This window comes from Erpetoichthys calabaricus, chromosome 6 (assembly GCF_900747795.2).
Source record: "Erpetoichthys calabaricus chromosome 6, fErpCal1.3, whole genome shotgun sequence".
Taxonomy (NCBI): domain Eukaryota; kingdom Metazoa; phylum Chordata; class Cladistia; order Polypteriformes; family Polypteridae; genus Erpetoichthys; species Erpetoichthys calabaricus.
Genome location: NC_041399.2, coordinates 88,957,562 through 88,982,575, shown reverse-complemented (window position 1 = coordinate 88,982,575; position 25,014 = coordinate 88,957,562). Strand labels below are relative to the sequence as shown.

The 25,014-nt window shown below is 37.2% G+C and overlaps 1 protein-coding gene across 3 annotated transcripts in view; it reads left to right on the top strand.

Annotated features, from left to right (window-relative positions):
- Positions 1-25,014, top strand: part of LOC114653468 (cadherin-18) — a 1,070,530-nt gene that overhangs the window by 692,528 nt on the left and 352,988 nt on the right. For all 3 annotated transcript variants that reach the window (XM_051928932.1, XM_051928933.1, XM_028803814.2), the window contains one exon: positions 4,669-4,788. In XM_051928932.1, the coding sequence (XP_051784892.1) occupies positions 4,669-4,788 (120 nt within the window). The remainder of the gene's footprint in view (positions 1-4,668; positions 4,789-25,014) is intronic.

The following is a 25,014-nucleotide window of genomic DNA, read 5'->3' as shown; positions in this document are numbered from 1 at the left end:
TCTTCGCTGATTTAGTATCCCGTCATTCTAAGAATTCTAGGCTCTTATTTAATCAATTAATGCAGCCATTCACCCTCATTCTGTGACGGGATTAAATAGTATTGTTCTTTCATGTGAGCAGTTTCTTTCATTCTTTGTCAGTAAAATTGATACAATCCGCTGTGGTATTGTTCCAACTAGCTATGGTAACTTCCTACTGTTAATCATGGCATTGGTTGATCACATTAACTCCAATAATCTACCAATCTGGCTTTAGGCGTTATCACGGTCTTGAGACGGTCCTCCTTAAAGTATTCAATGACATTTCTCTATTATTACTGACTCAGGTAAGGCTGCAGTCTTTGTCCTCCTTGACCTGTCCGCTGACTTTGACAGTATTGACCATGAGGTATTGCTGTTGCGGCTTGAACATCTTGTTGGGATTAAAGGGGCTGCTCTTAATATCTAATTGGTAGACACTTTTCAGTGACTTTAAATTCCTCTTTTTTGTCTACTGCTCCTCTTAAATATGGTGTTCCTCAGGGATCCATTTTGGATCCTATTTTATTCTCTATATACCTTCACCCTAATGGAGCTATTTTTAGGAAGTTTAACATTTCTTTTCACTGCTATGCTAATGATACACAGGTTTATATTCCTGTCTGCAACTCTGCAATGAATCAACTGCACAACTGTCTTTTTGAACTAAGATCCTGGATGGCTAATAATTTTCTTGATCTGATTCAAAATAAAACAGAGGTGCTTATAGTGGGTACATCAGCTAAAGCCCAAATTGGTCTTGGACTTCTCTGCTCTTGGTGTTATCTTTGACAGTAACCTCTCTTTAGAGAAACAGATTAATTCTGTAGTCAAGAGTTGCTTTTTCCAGCTTCGTCTTTTAGTTAAGACCAAGCCTTTTTTATCTTCTAGGGATCTTGAGAAAGCTACTCATGCTTTTATCTTTTCTTGCCTTGATTACTGCAACTCACTGTATTAGCAAATCCCTGATACGCAGGTTACAGTTGGTCCAGAATGCTGCTGATCGCTTTCTGGTTGGGTCAAGAAAGTCTAATTCTGTTTCTTCAATATTAGCTTCTTTACACTGGCTGCCTGTCAGTTTTTGAATTGATTTTGAAATCTTGTTGTTAGTTTTTAAATCTGTACACGGGCTTGCTCCTGCCTATTTATTTGAATTATGTGCTTTACACCAGCCATCTAGAGTGCTTAGATCTTCTGGTCAGTTGTCTTTTGTTGTCCCTCGTACCAAGTGTAAAACTATGGGGGACAGGGCTTTTGCAGCTGCTGCTCTTCACCTGTGGAACTCTTTACCTCATCATATAAAGGAGTCGTCTACAATTGAACTGTGGTCAAAACAAGATTAAAGACTCATTTCTATTTACTTGCTTTCCTTGACCTTCAGTAATACTGATGATTTCCTCATTGTGATTATGTAATCTTACTTCTATTTATTATTTATTGTATTTATGTTCATTTATTTTATTTCTATTTATGTTATACTGTATATGTTAATTGTATTTTTTTTCTTCTTTTATTGTAAAACACTTTGGCCACAGCATTCCTATGTTTTTTTAAATGTGCTATATAAATAAATTGACATTGACATGATTTGAAGAACAGGTGAAACATTTTTAATAGAATTATGAAATGTAGATTATGCAACATTTTTTGTAATATTAAAATTAAAAGTGAAACAAAATATGTTACAGTTTCGTGATGGTAGAAGTATTTTTCAGTGTAAAATGCATTGTCCTAATTTGTTGAACATACACCTTTTTTTTTTATTTGTTAGGAATGAAATTTATTCCAAGTACGGGTGCTTTTCCCTAAGGCATTTCAATTTTTTTTAAGTTAAATAAATTCCCTAGCTTCACCTTCTGGAGGCAAAACACAGCTTTACATCTCTTCCTTTCATGACATGTTTGCATAATGACATCCTGGGGATACCAAGTAAAGTTTCTACCTGACTGAATTCATTAATTTAAGAAAGGAAGTTAGATCAGTGTAAAAGGCAGAATTTCAGTGTAATGTAATCTGGTGCGAGAATAGTTTGAGTTTTAAAAAAATGTTACCTGAAGCCTGCTCATAATATTACATAAATAGCTGTAAGCAATGTAGTCTTCGCACAGCACCTCATAATTTATTTATGGTTCTTCAGTTGTCTTGTGCTGTCTGTTGGGTAACATTCCATACATACAGTAGGTGGCATTACTCTAAATTTAATTAGGAAACACCTGAAATTTTATTGTAGTTTTTACCTTCTGTTTCATATCCAGTGAGCCGTTAACATGTTAAGTACGGGCAACACTTTCATTTCTACCATCCCAAAGTATTGTATTTGGAGGGTAATGTCATAAACTTGCATGTCAAACTTGTGTGTGTGTTTTTTTTTGTGTGTGGGTTACAACTGGTAAGGGTAAGAAAAAACAAAGAGACTATGATCAAAAATATCCGATAGTGTCTCTTTGTCTATTGGCACATTCTGACACAGTATACTAAGATGCCCCAAAGACAACACATCATAAAGTGAATGGGTAGCATTAGATATGACGGCCTCTAAATTTGCTATCGGCTTCTTTTCAGCAGCTGCTTCCTTTCTAACCAGTTTATTTAAACACATGCCATTCCTTGACCTGGTGTTACTCCCAGCATCAAACAGTACACTGGAATCCAGAAAATGGCTGACAATCCTCAACAGCTTATCTTTACTTTAAAGGATATTTACTGTGTCTCTTTAAAAAGAAGAACCTGCTGAGAACCTTTTTGTTACATCATGTTTGTGTTGTTCACACAGTCTAGTCTACTGTTCTGATAGGCTCCAGGTTTTTCTAAATCTGTACCACCTCCTCTATTATGGAAGTCCACCACTAACTTCTTTGTCATAGTAATGCTTAATTCCAACTGTTTCTTGTGCACCATATGACAAAGTCCTTTCATACTCCTCTTCAGCTACAGTGTTGACATAGCTCATAAAACAGAAAGCATCTCAGAACTCTGATAGAAGATTTAAATTGGAGATGCAGTTAAAACTGGTGGTGCAAAATTTGAAGAGAAAATAACACAAGATAGCTTTCTATGCTACCCATGTGTTGCTGTCCACAATATCTGACTAACTGTCTTGAATCTTGACAAGCTGTCTCCTGTTAGCTACATGGTGCATGATGTAAGACACTGAGGGCCCATCTACCTACTTCACCTTGAGCTTATTCAGTAACCCGAGAAGCTGAATAGTGTTAAAGATACTGGATATATTTAAAAAAAACACAAAGTCTAAATTAAAGTGCCAGATTTGTGCAGGCAGGAACAGGATTTTTTATGTGTTAATCAGAGTATCATTTACTGTACTGTATGTGCCTGGTATACAAACTGCAGAGGATCGAGGTCGTGTGTCACCACAGCATTATAACACAGGATCAGTTTATCATGGGTTTTCATGATGTATAATGTGGGAGCTATAGGTCTGTAATTCTTAAATAGACTGGATTTCCAATTTATACCTCACATACAGTAAATGCAAATCATGTCTTCACATTGTTTACAGCTCGGCGCAGTTAAAAAGTAGAAAGACGCAAAGCTGTTTTCCTCATCTCTTCTACTATCAAGTACTGCCAACTAAAAAAAAGTTACAATGTGGCAGTTTCAGAAACAGTCACGTGGACGAATAAATAAAACTTCTCTGTCAGAACGCGTCTGGCTAGTTCCTGTATTATAATATGTTCTGTGGTCATAGGTAATTTCCATATCGTGTGGTCATACGCAATTTCTGTTTCATACGTAATTTCCATATCACGTGGTCATATGTAATTTCCGTTTCAAACGCGAAAAGAATTTTATATATATTGATTAAGTGAGAAAAATGCTTTGGGAGCACTTTATTATTAATGCTTCCAAACTACTTATTATTTCCTTTTTTATAAAATTGAGACAATTTATAAAAATGCTTCTGATATGTTAACAATGTGTGACTGAATGTGTGTTTATGGGTATTATAACTCCAAAATATAAGAAAAATACAATTTCTCTAGCTATGTGATATCTATAATAATACAATTCACTAGTGATATCAAATTACTACCCATTAAAATAATGTCAGTTTTACCCTACAAAAATGAAATCTAAGCAAGTGAAAAGTATTTATATCATGACATCAAATCTTGTTTCCCTTATTGCAAGAATCATTGACTTATCAAAAAAAATGTATTTTTGATTATTTAGTTTAAGACATCTTGTCAAGTAAATTTTGCTTACCCCATTGGTAGAATGTTTTGCTAAATAATAGCAAACAACTCCCATTAAGTTTTTTTTTTGTCTAGTTTTTGCATATGCATTTTCTGCAGTGCACAGTTATTTGTTTATTTAGTTGTACTAAATGTAATGGTAATAAATTGTTAATAATTCAATGTTACTGTTTTCTTGTGCTGTATGTGCTGAGAAATGTCTAACAATAACAAGACGGACAGGTGCCTGGTAAACTGGACAGTCATCAATTCCATCAACAGCAATTTTAAATTTGATTTTTTTCCCCCCAAATTCTAATACAAAATTTAATTTAACATTTAGGAACCATTCAGCAAACAAAGTGTACAAAGTATTAATTACTAATTAGAAAGAAATTTGCATGGAATGTGATTTCACTAAATATCCTATTTCTTTTATCTTCAATCTATGCAGGTACCTCTGTTCTGCAGGTGACAGCTACAGATGCTGATGATCCCACTTATGGAAATAGTGCTAGGGTTGTTTACAGTATCCTTCAAGGACAGCCTTATTTTTCTGTTGATCCCAAAACAGGTAAGATGTATATTTTTGGATGAGTTTAATTAAGGTTTATAAATGTATATGGTGCTCGAATTCCAAACATAAATAACAGTTAAATAGCAAGATGTCCTTGAAGACATAGGTACTGTGCTGAAAGGTGGAGTTTTGGAGATTGAAAACATTATAAATACTAGATGGCTGTAGTCTGCTTTTATCTATGACTTCTAAAACCAATTGCTTTCTTTTTTGTGATTCCCATTTAGGAACATGCTCATTTAAAGATTTTACTTTGCCTTGTCGTAAACATTTTGTAGAGGAACAGACAACAATAGCAATAAGGCATGGTTCCAGGCTAGGGAATCTTAATTTCAAGTACATAAATAGTGGGATTTAACATTCTGAAGTTAAGCCATGAAAGGCAAAAGTTTACCCAATATTTACAATGCATTAGTAACCAATATTTCAATGCAACCCAATAATTTAAATATTTCAATGCATATGCATGAAAGGCACTTACTGTATAATTTTGGAAAAAATTGCAGCATTTTTTTCTTAATGTGCCAGTCTGACTGTTTCATACTGTATGTTTGCAAAAACACTGCAGAGAATGTTTGCTATTTTATTACAAGAGAGTATGATAGTGTCAAGTTGTAAAGGTTATAAACTTACATCACATTATAGTACATTTTCGCAATAAGTAAACAAAGGTATTGTAAACCAGAACAGAGCTAGTATACACATAACAATAAAAACAATTTACTCCAACTATTTTTTTAATTAAAATCTTTAATCTGTAATATACATTGTGGCGGGACCCCTCCATGCTTGAAACACCAGAGAAGGGAGCATATCCAGAGCATTACCTGCGCTAGGTGGCAGCCTCCCTGGGTTGCAGCAGTGCCTCGGATACTCACAGGGCTCCATGGGAGCTGGGGTGCCCCAATACAGCCCTTTTGGGTTCCGTGGGTGCAGCTGGGGCAGCTGCCAAAAGTAGGTTAACATGCACCTGGAGAACTTCCAGGTCCCTTGTAAAAGGAGCCAGCAGCCACTACTCAGGGAGCCAGACTCGGGAGGAGGTAGATGAAGCTTGCCCAGAGGAGTAGAGGAAAGAGAAAAAGAAAAGAAAAGAAAGAAGAAGAAGAAAACGAGTTTTGTGTGAACTGTGTTTTTCCGCCTTCCTCCATTTCCCATGAGGGAAGAAAGAAAAAATAAAAACCGTGTGTGCTTAACTTCTGTCCTACGCCTGTCTGTGTCGGGTTTGGGCGGCAGGAGCACCCTCTGCAGGCCACAGCATTTATCACATATATCTAAAGAAAAGTAAATAAGCAGCATTCTGGATAAATTATGTATTATTTTCCTACATATTATGTTTTTTCTATTATTAACATAATCCATGCAATTTAATTTAGTCTTTTCAGTTTGACTATCTGTTGCTGTGACTTGAATGCTGTTCCTTTACGGTAAATGTAGGTAAACTTGACCTTAAGGGGCCCATGTGAGTTCTTGTCCGAGTTCTTCTCCATTTTACAAAATATACATTGAGTGGAACAAAAGTAGAGATATTGTTGACTTTAACTTTATCCAAAATACAACTGAAGAGTATGTTAGCCTACTATTTTAGAGTTCTGATACATTTTTTTTTTTTTGCTTCTTTTGACTTTAAAAGTTAATTTTCTCAATGTGTTTGGCTTGAACACTTTCACAATGAGCAATTAATTGCATTAACTGGCAAGAAATAAAAGCCATGCTGGAGTGGAAGTGGACATTTGCTGCTCCTCTATACATATAGTTGCATCATGTCCACTGAAGCCTAGGGTGCATTGATATTTATTATTTAATAAATATTTGGATAGGGTAAACTGGTGATGATATAATGATCTCCACCCCTTTTAAAGTGATGTATGTTTCTAGAACTTGATCAACAATAAAAATCTAATTTAAAGAAATCTAGTCATGGAAATCAAAATGTATTACCAGGAAGGTACAGCTAAGCAGGAGGCACAAACATGAATGACAATGGAAACCTAACATCAGTGCACTCCCGATGTAAGGTCACTGCCGTCAAGATGAAATTACTGATGTACGACTTCAATCTAGTAACCTTATTTTTAGTTAAAAATTTTAAAATGAACCAAGCACAAGCAAATGTAACTAAAAATGAGGGGTCAAGGTAAAAATAGATAGTGAAGTACAGAGCCAGGAAAAAAAGATTGACACAATGTAATCAAATCACATTGTAAATCTGACAGAACGGAAAGACAGCAAGCAGATGATGCAGTAAATCCATTATGCAAGTGGCTGCAGAATACCCAGAACCCGTAGACTGTGTCAGTCTGATCAACTAGCATTTGTAAACATAAAAATACGCCTGGTAAAAAAATAAATAAATAAAATAAATCTAAATGCAAATAAGACAAGCAACACCTTAACACATACAACGTTACGAAAGGAGAGGGGATCATGGGCTACTTGTAGAAATCTATGATATTCTGGCCCTTGTGAGCTGTCCTTGACAAGATGATGCTGGTTGGCTGGTGTAAGAGTAGTAAGTTGCCATACTGTGTCACCTAAAAAAATTGAAAAAAAAATGAATCCAAAAAATAATTAAATAAACCAAGATTATACCATACAAATAGGGAAAGTCTGTAATGTTGCCACATAGATGGGTAAATGTGTATGTTTTTAGCTACTTACCTGAATTTGTTTTGCATGGGTGTTTTTATAGAATTAAACTTTGCGCACTGAGATTTTATCAGTGATGGATTTTACTGGCAGCAGAACTTCTGGTGTGATGCCCAGTCTATGCACAGATCAGTAAAAGTGCATTGTTTGGAAACATGAAAAAAAGAGTTTAAAGGGTAGTCAATTGACCCAAACAGATTATTGCTTTACTTCAACCCATGTATTTGATGAGTTTCTTTCCTTGAGTTCTAAGGACGGCATTACTCGGAATTTGTGTCCAAGGTTTTGCAAATGTGCCATTTTCATAGTATCATTATTTGATAACACATATAGTTGCAAGGAGGTCTTTTAACAAACTTGAAAATGACTTTTTGAGCAGAAGCTTGCCATTTCATGTTCATGACCATGACAGTTATCTGGGTCTGGTTCATCTAGGTCTTTCCCTCCTATGCATACTACTAATTTGACAGCACATCGGATCTGCCTCTTTGTTTTGCAGGTGATAAGCTTACAAGATAGTGAAGTGAGAGCTGAACCTAAAAACAAAACTCTCAACATACCATCCTTATTTATTGTCAAGGGCTGACTGAAAGAATAAGGTTACAAGTACAAGTGGAAGAAATTAGATTTCTTTACAGGGTCTCTGGGTTGACACTCCATGACAGGATGAGAAGCTCAGCAATCTGGGAGAGTCTTAAGAACTGAGTTGCTTCTCCTCCGGATGGAAAGGAGCCAGTTTAGATGGTTTGGGCATGTAGTAAGGATGTCCCCCAAGCGATTCCCCAGGAACTGCTATAGGCATGTCCCTCTAGGCAGAGACCCTACTGTAGATCCAGGACATGCTAGAGGGATTATGTCTTTTGACTGGTGTGGGAATTCCCTAAGAAAATCTGGAATCTGTAAATGGGGACAGTGAAGTCTTGGTTGACCTACTGTAACTGTACCTCTAACCAGAAAAAGTGATTTCAGAAGATGACATAAGGCTATGGCAATGTCATAGCTAAATCAGTTTACTTTAAAATTATTCTTTTATTCTTTCTTTAACATTGCTTTTAATAAAACATTTAAAGTTAAAGTAAGACAAGGCAGTAGTGTTTTTAAAGTTAGTTGTCAATAATGTGGTAGTTTACCTGGGTTCATAGTTTGTCAGAAGTATGACAGAGAGTCACACAAAAAAGTGTTTGAGGCAGCCACCTGTATATTGTTCCTGGCTGCAAATAGATAGACTCAAGGTACAGACTTGTACAGGTTGCTGGCACAAAGATGGCAGCTTTAAGGGAGACCGGAGGAAGTGATGTCAATAGTGGGGCCGGGACCGTAAATGACATCATCAGTAGAGTAGGAACCGGAAGTGGTGTCATTGGTCCCGGGACTGAAAGTGATGTCATCAGTGAGCCCAGAACCGGAAGTGACGTCAACGGGGTCAGGCGGAATTTCTCGTAACTGGCCTGCAGAGAAGTCAGAGAAAGAGTTAGTACATACTGCCGCCCCTTGGTCTGGCATAGAATTACTTTCATTCAGGCTGCCTCCCTTGTGCACATGTGTGACAATGTACAGATTTTACACTTAAAGTCACCATTGACAAATCATCCCATCACCAAAAATATTTGCCCACTTCTAATATAAATAGATATATATTTTGTATTAATGATATTAAGAATTATAGAGGCACCTATTGCAAAACAGTACCACACTGTAAAAAACTATGATGGCAGCACTCAGAAGATAATTTTTTTGCAAGGGCTTTCCACATTGAATATCTTACCCTTCGGTGTAGAAAGCACACCCACTAAGAAGGTCAAGTAGACAAAGATACTGAGAAGATTAAAAGCACCTTGATTATGAGTGTTAGATAAGAGACCTCTACTGTGCATCTCTCTCCTCATTTAAAAATTGCTAAAGAGCTCCAATTATTAAGAAGTAGTGATTTTATTAAATCTTAAATGCAGAGGAGGAGGATGTCTCTCCAACTGAATGTCTCAGTTACATATTCACTTCATACCTTTTATACATAACACAGCTGTATATTTTGTTCATAACTTTTCCAATAGTGAATTACAAGATTAGCACTGATTACAGTTCTTTTCATAATTTTACTTTTTTAGTGACTGGAGCACAGGCAGGTTTCAATAACATGCTCAGGGTCACAAAAAAAATTAAAGGCAGGAATCAAACAAGTAAACTTGCAGTTTAATGTCAAGTGCATTATGAACCACAACATACTGTGTTCAAGGAAGAGGTAGTCATTTAAACCGTGATTAGGATTTTTTTTAACAGGTGACAGCCTGAGATATTTTCAGTGTAATAAAAATCCCATAAACCCCTGAAACCACTAGATTATAGAGACACCCCACTGTCACTGTATTCCTTTACCAAGATGTAGATTAAAAGAGAAAGGGGCCCAGACTTCTGCTGTATGACTACTACACTGTACACAGTAAGACTCAAATATTCTTCCCTTCCAGCCCTCTGTTACCACCTACTTATCTTATTGCAAAGGGTAGGGACTCTTCAGATTTTCCTTGACACATCCCAACTTGTGCCACTACCTATTAGTTAACTTTCACTACCCTATGTACTGTTACATTCAAGGCTTACTCCTACCATCATAACTGTAATGTTGAACTTTCTTGCTGACGCTGTAGAAAATGAGTTACCTCCTCTTAACAGAACCTTAGGCAGTTGTGTGGAATCTCTCCTTCCTAACCTGAAAAGTGCCAAGATACAATATACCACCCATATCAAGTATTAAAGAAAAAATATTTGCATAAAATGTCTCTGAAATACTGTGGTTGTTTCTGCCAGGGATCTGATTTCCACTCTTGGGGTCAGATCTATAAAATGTGTGTATGGACAAAAAGAGGGCCAAAATGTGCATACACAACTTTCCACACACATGTCTGGGTTTATAAAAGAGAACTTGATGGGACAACTTGTGCATATTTACGGCGAATCTAACCCAACCACTGCAATATTTAGGATCAGTCTGGAAATGATGGAACTCTTGATAAAGCAGGAAAATGCAGCAAAACCATCTACATGATGACTCATGTGCTTCATATAATTCATATAACCAAGCTGTTACACTATTCTTTTTCACAACAAACATATTGTCACAAGAATGACAAACAGACATCATAAAGGTTTGGAGCAGCCACCCGTAAAATATGTCATGGCTGCAAAATGTTGAAAATATTTGAGTTGTTCACAAGATACAGTCCAAAACAGAACTGCTGGTATGGAGGCCAGTACAGAAAATGACCGGAACCGTAAATGACATCATTGGGCCTGAGACCGGCAGTGAGGTCATTGGAGGTGGTGGAAACGGAAGTGATGTCATCGGAAGCGGCAGAACCAGCGGGGATTTCCCGAGAATGGTCTGCAAGGGATTGAGAAAGACAGTTAGTGCACCTCACCGCCCCCTGGTCTGCCGTGGAATTACTATTACTCAGACCCTTTAGCTGTCTCCTACTCGCATGTGTGTGATAATATATCCCATAAGTGGTATATATGATGTACATTCTAGTTTAGTTTCCTTTTAACAGGACCAATGCTGTGTATTTTCACTCTAGAACTTTTTTTTTGTTTTTTTGTCAGTTTACATAGGCTGTTGATACTTCTTAGGATTAGAAACCAATGCAATCTCTTCTTGTCAGTAATTACATTAAATACAAAATTACAGATGTGATTCATTCCCTGCGTGCAAAAAGCTGTAAGCATCATGCCCTATAGCCTATTTATAGCCTAATGGTTTGACATAAAATAGTTAATTTGATGCTGCTAAATAGTCATATACGAAGGGAATGAGCTTTTAGGGACCGGCAGAACATTTTTTGCCCATGATGATGACTGGTTTCTGAACCGTTTAGACTTTCAAGAGCCATTCTCTTTGAACTATGTGCCAAGTTGGAGCTGGCATTAGAAGGAAAGTCTGCCCCACCTCAGGCTATACCCGTTCATATCCAAGTTGTAACAATGGTTGATTTTCTAGGAATAGACGCCTACTAAAGAGAACTTGCCCAAAGGTCAGGAATATCAGAGTCAGGCTTCAATACAATCATGCATGCTGTACTGGAAGCCATAAACCAACTGACAAGGTGCTACATTCATTTTCCATATGGTGTGGACACACAGGCCAGTATGAAAAGGCTATTTTCAGCAGTGTCTAGTTTTTCTAACATAATTGGGGCAATTCACTGCACTCATGTTGCAATAAGAGCACCTAGCAAGAATGAAGCTGCTTTTGTTTACTGTAACCGTTAACTTATAAGTGATGTGATGTCAAGATGAGACTGACAAACATTTGGCTTGCTGGCCTGGGTCAACTCATGATTCAGTTATACTGAGGCAAGGTACAGTTGACAGATGACTTGCTGATGATGCTGTGCATGATGGCTGGCTTGTTGGTATAGTAAGTGGCTGAACCCTCAGCATTTCATATGTCGTGTACTATTCATTGTAACCCAAATCATGTTTTTACATGTGTGGCTACCCATTCAGACACTAGTGCCTTTCACGTTTGCCTGACTCCCAGAGGGCAGATAAGAAGCACTAAAATGATGTGCATGCTCTTGGCATGGTCAGTTGTGGAATGAACCAGAGGACTCCTCAAATGCAGGTGGCAGTGTCTGGATGCATCAGGTGAGAGGCTCTTCTATGAACTAACAAAGGTCTGCAGCGACTTTATTGCATATACAGTACTAGCCATCCCTCGCAGCTTCGCCCGCATATTAGTGAAACAGGACAGTAAGGAGGCCCCGCCCAGCTCTCTACTCCTGACGTCACTCTTTCCCCTCCCCTTGCCCGCAGCCTCTGTCTCAGATTAGCATGAATATATTGCTTCTGCAAGCAATCCATGATTCTTAGCGCAATGAGAGAAGTCGCAAAATCAACAGGAATGTTCAAGCAAATTATAGAAAAAAAAAGATCTAAATCTGTTAAGTACTTCTCTCGTTCGCTAACTAAGCAGAGTTAAGGTTACACCCAGAGGTGAGAAGAGCCCTGCCCCTCTCCCTGCAGCCTGATGAGTCTTTCTCAGATTCGCACTAATAAATAGGTACCGCAAGCGAACTATGATACTTAGCGCAATGAGAAAGTCTCTGTCTCGGATTAGCACGAATATATCGCTTCTGCAAGCGATCCATGATTCTTAGCGCAATGAGAAAAGTCACAAAATCAATGGAATGTTCAAGCAAATTATAGAAAAAAACCTGATCTAAATCCATTAAGTAGTTCTCTCGTGAAAAGCAGACGGACATACAAACAGGTCTAAAAAATTATAAGAAATTTTGCACTTGGACCACAAAATTTTTAAAACCGTTTCTTAGCTAGCACTTATGGGCCAAGGGTAACCTACATTCCAAATTTCAAGTCCCAAGTCCTCATGGTTCAGGAGATTTCGTGATGAGTGAGTCAGTGGTATTTTGCTTTTATATTTATAGATGTGAGGTTGATTAACACGGTCCCTAAATGGTTGTTTCAGAGTTGCAATCGGGCATTGTTCAAGGCACATTTACATACATACAATTACAAGATGATTATGATTTACAAATGGTAAATTGTGTACAAATGTGCATACTCCAAGTTTTATAAATCAGATTATTTTTTAGTATTTTCCATACTCATACTTTAATGCTTGAATTCTCACGAAGTTATAAACAAGACCCTGTGTCTGATCACTATGGAGCTTGTTTTCTTTGTGTACTCTGCTTTACATCTATGTTCCAAAGGGTTGTGTGTCAGGTTAATTATTGACTCCAATTTTCCCAGTATAAATAAATGTGTGTCCTATTTAAGGTTGGATTCCTAATGCTTATTGGGCACCTGAAATTTTGCAAGGGACAATGAATGAATCTATTTTCTGAATCTACTTCTTCATTACATCCTCAGATGAAAGGCAGTAGTGTTTTTAATGGAGTTCTATTTTATTGCAGTGCAGAGCATATTCACACACACACGCATATTCCACTCACTCATACCATGTCAGAATGACATCTTAAATTATTGTATCAGTACCTGGAATGTTGCAGTAAAGCAGTACTCACATAGACAAGGTTAGATTGTGTAAAATGTCTAAGGCAGTCTTGATAATTTCTTGTTTTATTGGAGACCATCCCTCCTATGATTAATGAAGATTTCTTTACCTCTACCTATTCACAAATTGACTACCTTTTCATTGATATCATTCTACTTCTCTTTGTCAAGTTTTTCCATTTTGATGCAATTCTTATTTCTGTCCTGTAGCGTAGAATTTTAAGCAGTGCTCTTCCAAATTTGCACTCAAGCAAATCTGTTTGTGTTTACCCCTTTATAACCTTACTAACTTGCGTCAGTTTGAATATTTAGTACAGTGCAGGTGTGCAGTATTTGAAGAATCTATTAGCCCCGGCCTCACAATAGTTTTAGCTGCAGTTCAGAAGATTCTAGAAATTCAAGCAGCCTAATAAGATTTTTTTTTAATTAATTCAAAGTTTATTTCAAAAGTACTGTATAGTAATATGCCTCTGTTTCACAGCAAGAGATCTTTTTCCTGTTATTGTCACTGCAATTCTTTTTAAAGAAAGAAATATATTCAATCATAATTGTATTTTTAATTGCATTTAGTAATAGAAGTACTTGCTGTTTTGAAAAATTTAAGTAAATGTATGTTAATTATACTTTAAAATACTTTTGAAAATAAATATATATTCTTTTAAACAGATTTTGTATCTCTTCCAGGAGCATAAGGCACTGCCAGCTAAATGGAGTATTGTTGTTTATCCATCCATCCATCCATTTTCCAACCCGCTGAATTCGAACACAAGGTCACGGGAGTCTGCTGGAGCCAATCCCAGCCAACACAGGGCACAAGGCAGGAACCAATCCCAGGCAGGGTGCCAGCCCACCGCAGTTGTTGTTTATCATTTCCATAAAAAAACTATTTTTCTTTTTTTAACTTTACAGAAAGCTTGTGTTATATTTAGCAGATATAAAAATCAAATTTATACAAGGGCATTAAACTCATTTTCACCAGTACATTGTCAAGCTGAGGTTGAAGATTTGTAAACAAAAGCATGAGTCAACATCCTGAGTGACACATTATGGTGTTTTCCAAGGTCAAGCCCAATTAGGATTCCTGGGACCTAAACATCTCTCTGTTAAAATTGTACAAACAGTGCATCAAGAATGTAAAATATCATGAAAGGCTTATGCAAGACCGTAAGAGAGTTTGGCCATGAGAAGTATGTTGTATGTCTGCCGTTTTGTAAAATCGGGATGAGCTCTGAAATAATGGTGCTATTGTGCTCCAAATGGAATGAACTGTCACACAACCTATGGGAAAGTTAAAAGATGCGATAGATAGATAGATAGATAGATAGATAGATAGATAGATAGATAGATAGATAGATAGATAGATAGATAGATAGATAGATACTTTATTAATCCCAAGGGGAAATTCACATACTCCAGCAGCACCTTACTGATACAAAAAACAATATTAAATTAAAGATTGACAATAATGCAGGTAAAAAAAAACCAGACAATATCTTTGTATAATGTTAATGTTTACCCCCCCAAAGGGTGGAATTGAAGAGTCGCATAGTTTGAGGGAGGAACGATCTCCTCAGTCTATCAGTGGAGCAGGACAGTGACAGCAGTCTGTCGCTGAAGCTGCTCTTCTGTCTGGAGATGACATTGTTTAGTGGATGCAGTGGATTTTCAATAATTGATAGGAGCCTGCTGAGCGCCCGTCACTCTGCCACAGATGTTAAACTGTCCAGCTCCATGCCAACAATAGAGCCTGCCTTCCTCACCAGTTTGTCCGGGTGTGAGGCATCTTTCTTCTTAATGCTGCCTCCCTAGTATAGTATCTAGTATAGTCAAGTGACAAAGGAACTGAATGTTTTTGCCATGTTAAGACAAACAGAATACTTTCAGCGGTATAAACTTTTTTATGTTAGTGGGCGTGGAATAATGTGTGGAAACTAGTGACTCAGCAGGACATTAATTGGACATCTAAATGTGAATGGGCAAATCCCACTAAAGATATATATATATATATATATAAAATGGCCTGAGTCGGGAGGAAGTGGACGAAGCTCTTGAAAAGGAGTTGAGGCAGAAGGACTGGCAAAGAGAAGGGACTGTGCTTTACTTTGCTGCTGATATATACTGGGCTGCTTTATGTAAATAAACTGTGTGCTGTGGGGCAACTTGTGTCTCATCCTGTCTGTGTATGTACCCCAGGCTTCATAATATATATATACAGTATATATATATATATATATATATATATATATATATATATATATATATATATATATATATATATATATATATATATATATATATAATATAATAATATAATATTATTATAATATATAGTATATTATAATATATAATATATGTCTCATCCTGTCTGTGTATGTACCCCAGGCTTCATAATATATATATATATATATATATATACAGTATATATATATATAATATAATAATATAATATTATTATAATATTATAATATATATACACATATATATTTCAGTGTTTATTTGTACTTGCACCAAATTATCTGGTATAGTTAGTTTTCTCGTCTCTTTTGAAAATTATATTTTTACATTTTTAGTGTTTTTCAATGCATTGATAATATTTAAACAACCCTTTATGGATTAATATACCGCATCAACCTGTTTCAGGCACAGTTCTGTTGTAATTTCACATAATTTATTAAAGAATATCAACCATGAAAATCTCTAGGTCACTTTCTCAAACATCAAGGTTATTCTGCATTATAAGCGCTAGTGTATCATACAGCCACAAAAAGAAAAATAATTGAACAAAAATGATGCATAAGAAATAGGATCAGTTACTTGGCTATTTCCTACATACTTTATAGCATAAGAATCCGGATAATCCTAAAAAGGAGTGCATTTTTATTGTTAACATGGTGTTAAATGCAGCTCAGCTTAAGAACTGAATTGCATTAGTGTTGAAAATATTTTACTTAGAAAAATAAAGTCTTTTTCCAACTATACATAGCCTAGTTTTCAGCTTTTTATATATTCAGCTACATAATTTTTACAGTTAAAGTAAAAGCCTAATGAGATTATACCTTTCTTTATCTCCAAAATGGAAACTTCACATTACTGTATGATTTTGATAAACTTTAAATATCTTGTCAGAAACTAGTAAATATCCAGCTGCATAGTAAATCTTTTATACATTTATGTAGTCTGTTGCTTCCATGTGAATCATACTAAAAAGGGTGAAACAATTTATTCTGCTGAAATTTGCATATAAACAACTAAAATCGAGTGGGGTAATTGAGAAGAAAAAAATTCTTGGATCAGCTCAGAACTATTTCAGTAATGCAGAATGCATGAAAATCACATCTGTCGTAAAAATATTCTTTTGAAATATACAGATACATTGTTAAAATCTGTTTTGCATTGCAAAAGTAATTAATTCTATTTAGCAGATTTCTAACTGCCATTACAATGTATATTAAAAAACAAATAATATTTAGCCATTAATGAAGCAAAAAAAAAAAAACACTATTTTGGGTAAGCTTTTAGTTACCTGTCAATCAGAGTCACCATTCTCACCTGTTCTTATGAGCTATGAGTAATTTACTTGGTTCAGCAAAGCTAAGATTCCTTTGCCTGGTTGCAAGACTTGCTGTCAGAGTTGAGGGGCACCTGCAAATCAAAAGGAATTATTTGACATCGTTTGGACAAAAGATAAGGTCAACTTTCACAGGAGAAAGAATGTCTACATAGATCAGGAATGTCTACACAGACCAAAAGACAGAATTGAAACATGATGGGGGGATTATCTCTTACTTTTGGTCTTGTAGTTCCTATACATTTTTTCCAAGAGATTTAATTTATTACTTTGATAAGGTTAATCTGGTGAGTCCTGTGATAAGGCCCTCCACACTTACAAATTGAAGGAAGACAAAGATGTACTGAAGCTGTGCCTTTAATTAAATACCCCAATGCCTCCTACTTCACCACTGAAGGCAGGTGCCATGAATTGAAAACACTGACTGATATATTCAGTCTTTGGCAAAACCTATAATTGCTTAGTCTCTCTCTCTTGAGCAAGACCCTGAGATATTTTAACTCCTTCAAATGAGGCAGCTCCTCTTCTCAACCTTCACAGAGGAAGCCACTGCTTTCTAAGAGGACCCCAAATTCATGTTTGGAAATGCTTATTTCAGCAACACCAGTCTTAGCCACACTCTACAATGAGTGCCTGGAATCATATTCTGTTAATGCTAAGGTGACATCATCATCTGCAAACAATTGCATTACAACCCTCGTGTCCCCAAAATGAATACTGTTCAAGCCTTGGAAGCACCTTGATACCTTGTACATGAAAGTCACAAAAAAGAGAGGATACCTTTGGTGGAGTCTTACTCCTACTTTAAATGGTCTTAATTACCAGTATATGCACACAACTGTCACTCTGCAAATGCAGGGACGGAATGGTGTGCAGTAGTAGCCTGTGTCAGCTTTCACAAGATAACATGGGTACTCAGTGTCCATTCTCGTAGTGATTAGGATACACTTTCTTTTTTAAAAAGGAGACCACCATTTCAGTCTGTCTGTCCCAAAGTACTGACCCAGCTTTTCATGCAGTATTGCAGAGATTGGATCTGGAATCTCGACCATCCTCTAGATTACTCTAAGGATCTTCCACAACCACAGCAGAAGTTTGTAGACCTTGTAAAATGTGCCACTAGTGCCTGCAGCAGAACCTGCTGTAGGTTTCCTGATGACCTCTCCGACTACTTTCTGTTGCAGTTCACTTGAAATCTTGACCTTATTACAATGTACATAGGATGTGCATAAACCGGGCTAAGCCAAAATGTTTCTCTTCTCCTACCTCCTTGTACTATGCCTTCAGAGCTTTCCTTCTTGATGTTATGGATCCATGTTGCTCATTTTGTTGTTTGATTAAAATGTTCTAGCCCCTTTCTTCTCTTCCTCTCAGAACCATTCAGCAGCACAGCTGATGATGATCATCTTTATAGCCTGATTTTTCATATCAACATCCCCTTGCTCTGTCACCTCTAGAACTACGTGAATGTTGCTATTAAATTAGTTCCACAGTGAACTAACAATGAGCTTTGCAGATGGCAATTTGATCTGTCTCCTCTTGGACTTCACTTTGAAGGTAGTGATTTGCAACACTTGGCAGTTCTAGCCACTGTGTGGTGACTCTAGACCTAGCCTCTCCTTCACCTCACCAAGTTGAAAATCTGTGCATTGCATTGTCCATGTTTCCCTTCAGCACTTCTTCATTGCTTGTTGGATCTTTAACCCTAGTCCATTTTCTGCAGATTTTTCAGCATATACTCTGGTTGCTCATGTCCATTTGTCCATTACATTGGTCTGTTACTGTTATGTCCATCTGTCGCCCCAAGGAGACACCCCTGGGGATATGTCTTTATATGATCTGCTGTAGCTCCTTTGGGTATCTCCTCATGGAGGATGGAGATTGGGCACCAGTCCGTCCTTCCTTGGTTGCTGTCTCTCCAAACTGTCACTGCTTCTCCAGTTGTCACCAACCTCATCGTGGTTGTCAACCAGTCATTCCTAGTAGTCATTGATTTCTCATAGATAGTAGTGTTTGAATACATCTGATGATGCTATTGGACACATAATCAGAACCAATTATTGTTCATGGAACATTTTCGTGTTTTATGTTAGTTAACTCACTTGCTGAAGAAAATAAAAATCTGCAGTCACCCTTGCTATAAACAAACTAAAAAGAGCTTGCTTAATCTCAACCACCCTACAGAAGCTAGAAAGGTACCTGTCTACCACATCTAGCTCCTTTGCAGAAAGGAAAATTATACTGCAAACATAACAATGCCTAAGCTATCATGGCACTATAAATCAATTTTTAGAGAGTTGCAAGTAAAAGTACTATTTTTATTTACACAACTGCAGATGCCTTAACCTGCTTACTTTGGGACAAGACCCTGTTTATTCAAATGACGTCCTCTACCAACCACACTGACAACTTTACATTCTGGGGAGCATGTGAAGATGCACACAACAATAGGCACTGAGGTAGTGCTCACCACCTGTGATCCTGCAAACTGTGAAATTGCTGGACAAATATTGCTGTAAAAATACTCATACGTGTTAAGGAAAGATGCCATTTTATTTAATATAGAGTTTCCATATGGAAAAATAATAGATAATGTGAAAGGAAAGATACTAATTTTAACTGAGTAAAAATTTTCAAACTTCCATCTCAACCCACCCTTTCCTTCTAGGGAGGGTACAAGACCAAATTTGACTTAATTTCTCATTTCTTCAAGTCAGATTCAATTTTCACAAGCAATGCTTGTCGGTTAGCTTACTGCCTTCATGTGACTGACACAAGAATGTTAGTAAGCCAGTAGCATGTTTTTATGATGCTATTTAAACCACCACTGCAGTAAATATTATAATGAATGTTACCTGTGGTTTTAATAAGTAAAATGGAGTTCTCAAAGAAATGTGTTATACGAGGTGTGATCAAAAAGTATGGTGAATGTTGATGCAGAGCACCACCCAAGAGCAACGCAAAACAATTCAATACAGGTTCTGACACGTCCATCCTAGAGCCTAGTTTGTGACAAGTTTCAACTTGTTTGATGCTGTCAGTCGTTTGTGAGCCACTGTTGAGTTCAAGTGTGTTTTTCAAGTTTGTCGTTAATAATGGATATCGATCAATGCATTAACATGAAATTTTGTTTCAAATTACAAAAAGCTCAGGAAACCCATCAGATGTTAAAATCGGTTTATGGTGGCACTGCACTGACAATTAAGACTGTTTACAAGTGGTTTGATCGATTTCATATATATCTGACTCGGTTGAAGATGAGAAAAGATCAGGACGTCCTTCAAAAATGTTGAAACGGTTTTATTCTTCATCATGACAATGCTCCTTGTCACACATCCCTTCTAGTTCAACAATTTCTGTTGAATAAAAACATTATGCTGTGTCCGCATCCACCTTATTTGCCGGATCTGGCACCGTGTGACTTCTGGCTATTCCCTAAATTGAAAATGACCATGAAAGGCAAATGATTTCAATCCATTGAGGACATCCAGGCAGCCACGACAGCCCAACTAAAGACACTCTCGAAAGAAAACTTCAAGAACTGCTTTGCAAAGTGGCAGGAGCATTGGGATAAGTGCATTCGAAGTGGAGGAGAGTATTTTGAGGGTGACTAGTAGTTGTAAATCTTTAACTGCAATAAATGTTTTTTAAAAACATTCACCTTATTTTTTGATCACATCTTGTATTCAATAAGGATTCATTAATAATAACTACTGATCTCTCTGTCTATCAATCCTTTTTCTGTGCCTACTTATTTTTGTTCAGGGAAACAGGAAACAGGAATATTGACCTTATTGCAAAACACACTTGTATTCTGAAACTTTGAAGTCCTTAATTAGTCTGACATATGTGTTGTTTGGATGTGAAACTATATTTGAGTATGCAGAAAATGAGACATTTTCAACATGAGAAGGACATGCAAACTCTACACTAAGAATGTAATCGTTCCTCGTGAAGAAAAACTTCCTCATGTTTGTGCTAATATTACCTTTAACAAGTTTCCAACTGTGTCTCATGTTCTTGATGAACTCATTTTAAAGTAACAGTTTTGATCCACTGTACTAATTTCCTTCGTAATTTTGAACACTTCACTCATGTCACGTCTTAATCTCAATTTGCTTAAACTGAAAAGGATCAGCTATTTTAATCTTCCATTATAACTCAACCCCAGCAATCTTGGGAACAGCCTAGCTGCTCTCCTCTGGATTTTTTCTAGTGCTTCTATTTCGTTTTTGTTACTGCAAGAGCAAAACTGCACACAGTAATCTAGATGAGGCCTTATTGGTGTGTTATAAAGCTTCACAATAACATCTTTGGCATTGTATTCTACGTTATGACTTCTAAATCTGTCTCATAAGGTGTGGTTTCGATTTTCAGTCCTTCTATTATATATTTACTTACATTAAATTTCATCTGTCACAAATTTGCCCAGGTCTGTATGCTGTCCGAGTCTCCAAATTGATTAAATAGATACTAGATTGTCTGCCAGTCCTCGTAGTTTTGTATCATCTGCAAACTTAACCAGCTTGTTATTTATATTGCTATCCAAATCATTTATATACAATATATTAAAGATAGTAGCAATCCTATCACTGACCCCTTTACAACACCACTCCTAACTCTACCTGAAATTCTAAAAATATTCCTTGCACCACCACCCTCTGCTTCCTGTGTTTTAGTCAATTCTGCACCCAGCTATACATTACACCATGAACTCCCACCTCTTTTACTTTGATGCCCAACCTTTTATGTTGGACCTTATCAAATACTTATGTAACGTATGTTAGTAAAACACCGCCTACCTCTTTTGAAGCCATGTTGACTGTTCAGTAAAACTCCTGTTCTTGCCATGTGTTGCTCAATAATATCCTTAATAATTCCTTCCATTAATTATCTTTAATGCCTGTTAAGCTTATTGGCCTATATTTACTTGAATCTGCCTGATATTTGACATTACCCTGTCCTTCAGAATTCCCCCTTGTGCACAGTTACCTCTTAAAAATATACATCAATGGTTCTCCCAGCTCATGCCTTGATTGATTATCTGGGAGTGAAGTGGAGTTTTAGAGTGGAAATAATAGATCGTTATTTGGAACACACACATTTCATGTGTGTTCCGTTTCAGTCACTCCCAGATAATCAAACACACAGACATGAGCTGGGAATACTTAGTGAACGTTTTGCGATGGTGGGGGATGGAAAAGCCGGCTTTTTGCTGCTCGTCTTAATTGGCACATTTAGAAGACAAAAGAGAGGTGAGAACGGTTTTAAGGTGGGCCGAATCTACGAGTTTTTTCATAAACTCTGGTAATTCTAGTGTTAACCAGCTTGTTACTTATATTCCTATCTACATCATTTATATATATTAAAAATAGCAGCGGCCCTACCATTGACCCCTGTGGAACACCACTCTTAACATCGGCCAGTTTTGATGAGGTTCCTCGCACCATCACCCTCTGCTTCCTGTGTGTGAGCCAATTCTGCATCCATCTAAAAACATCACCCTGAACTCCCACTTCTTTTAATTTATCTCTCATGTGGCACCTTATCAAATGCTTTCTGAAAGTCCAGATAAATAATATCATAAGCTCCACTTTGATTGATTGTATCCTTTTGTTGCCTCCTCATAGAATTCCAGCATGTTAGTAAAACACAACCTCCCTCTTCTGAACCCATGCTGACTGTTCAGAATAACTCCTGTTCTTGCCAGGTGTTACTCAGTCTTATCCTTAATAATTCCATTAATTTTCCTGTGATGCATGTTAAGTCCTGCCCTGTCACCCTTTTTATATAATGGGATGAAAGTTGCCATTTTACAGTCCTTCAGAATCTCTCCAGTGCGCAGTGACTTCCTAAAAATATGTGTCAAGGGTTTATATATGTACTCACTAGCCTCCTTAAGAACTCGAGGGTAAATATTTTCTGGTCCTGGTGATTTGTTTGATTTCAGTTTATTTAATCTGAGCAGCACTTCTCCCTCTACAATTTCCAAAACCCTCAGTACCTCCTTAGTAGTCCCTGTTACCTCTGGGAGAAAAATGTAAGTTTAGGGCATCCGCTATTTCACTGTCTGTATCTTTTAATTCCCCTTTACTAGTTCTGATGCACTTGACCTCATCCTTGACTGTTCTTTTACTACTAAAATACTGAAAGAATCTCTTAGGGTTGTCTTTCACCTTATCTGCTATATTCCTCTCCAACTGTCTTTTAGCCTCCCTGATATCCTTCTTAATGGTTGCCCTCATGTTCTCATACTCTCTACGATTCACTTTGCAGTCATTAGTCTTATATGCCTTATAAAGCAGTTTTTTCCTTTGCAACTTCTTTTTTAAATCTTATTAATCCACAGTGGAATTTTTTTTAGTTTCCTATTAATTCCAAATTTAGGTATGTATCTGTCCTGCATTACATGTAAAACATTTTTAAACCTGTTCCACTGCTCCTCAACTGTCTCCACACTTAAAAGCTTATCCCAGTGTATCCTCCTTAAACATTGTTGCATCTGCTCAAAATTAGCTCTACCAAAGTTCAACTTAACAATTTTAGTCTTTGCATCTGTACTCTTACAAAATACTGAGAATTGTATTACATTATGGTCAGTTGAACCTAGTGGTTCAGTCACCTCTACACCCTCAATTCTATCCTGATTATTACAAAATACTAAATCCGGACTGGCTTCACCCCGTGTTGGTGCTTTACAATGCTGTTTTAGAAAACAGTCACTGATTACTTCTAAAAACTCCTCTTGTGCTCCTCCATCTGTAAGGTTATCCCAGTTAATATTTGGATAATTAAAGTCCCCCATGACTATAATATCTCCCTGTAAACTTGCCTTTTTCATATTACTAAAAAGATATGTGTTGAAATTACTGTCTGAATTGGGTGGTCTATAACACACTCCTAAAATAAGACCTCTTTCCCTAATATTTTCCAGGTGAAGCCACATGTCCTCACTATGATGGGGCTCATCATACAACTGAAGAGGACTTACACTTAAATCCTGTTTGGCATAAACAGCAACCCCGCCTCCTTTTCTGTTCTGTCTATCCTTCCTAAAAAATGTGTATCCCTCTATGTTACACTCATCCCCATCTTTGTTATTTAGCCAGGTCCCCATTATTGCTATAATATCATAATTATGCTCTGCTACATACAACTCCAACTCACTTACCTTATTTTTGATTCTTCTAGCATTAAGGCAAGCTATTTTTAATGTGTTACTAACTCTACATTTATATGTTTGCTTAGAATTTACATTACAATGCATTTTTATTTCTAGACCATTGTTTGTTCTTCCACGTATAGATCTAAACCTGGCCTGTCCTAAACTCCCTGCCCCCCATTCCCTAGTTTAAACAATCCTTGACTAGCCTTCACATACACCTCCCCAATACATTGGTGCCCCTCCAGTTAAGATGTAACCCGTCACGGCGGAACAGGTCCCATCTGTTCCAAAAGGAGTCTCAATGCCCCAAAAACCTATACCCTTCTACCCTGCACCAAGATTTGAGCCACGTGTTAAGCCTTCTAATTTCGTCAGTCTTACCTGGACTGGCGCGTGGCACAGGCAGAACTTCGGAGAAAACTACCTTGTCATTTCTGCTCCTCAGCTTGGCACCTAACTCCTTGAATTTGGATCGCAGAACTGACAGACTACCCTTATGTATGTCATTTGTTCCAACATGGACAATGACAACTGGATCCACCCCCGCTCTGGCCAAGAGCCTATCCACTCTTCCAGGGAGGTCTACCTCCTGTGCTCCCGGAAGGCAACACACCGTGTGAGACTCTCTCTCTCTGGAGCACACCTGTGGTTCAATCCCCCTAATGATTGAGTCCCCAACTATCACTACCTGTCTCTTTTTGGGAACTGGTTTTGAGGTGGCCCGTTGGGGCTCCTCATCCTTGCCTACCACCTCAGAATTATTAGAGACACCGTCCAGCTTTGCAAGGACATGATAATGGTTTAACACTTC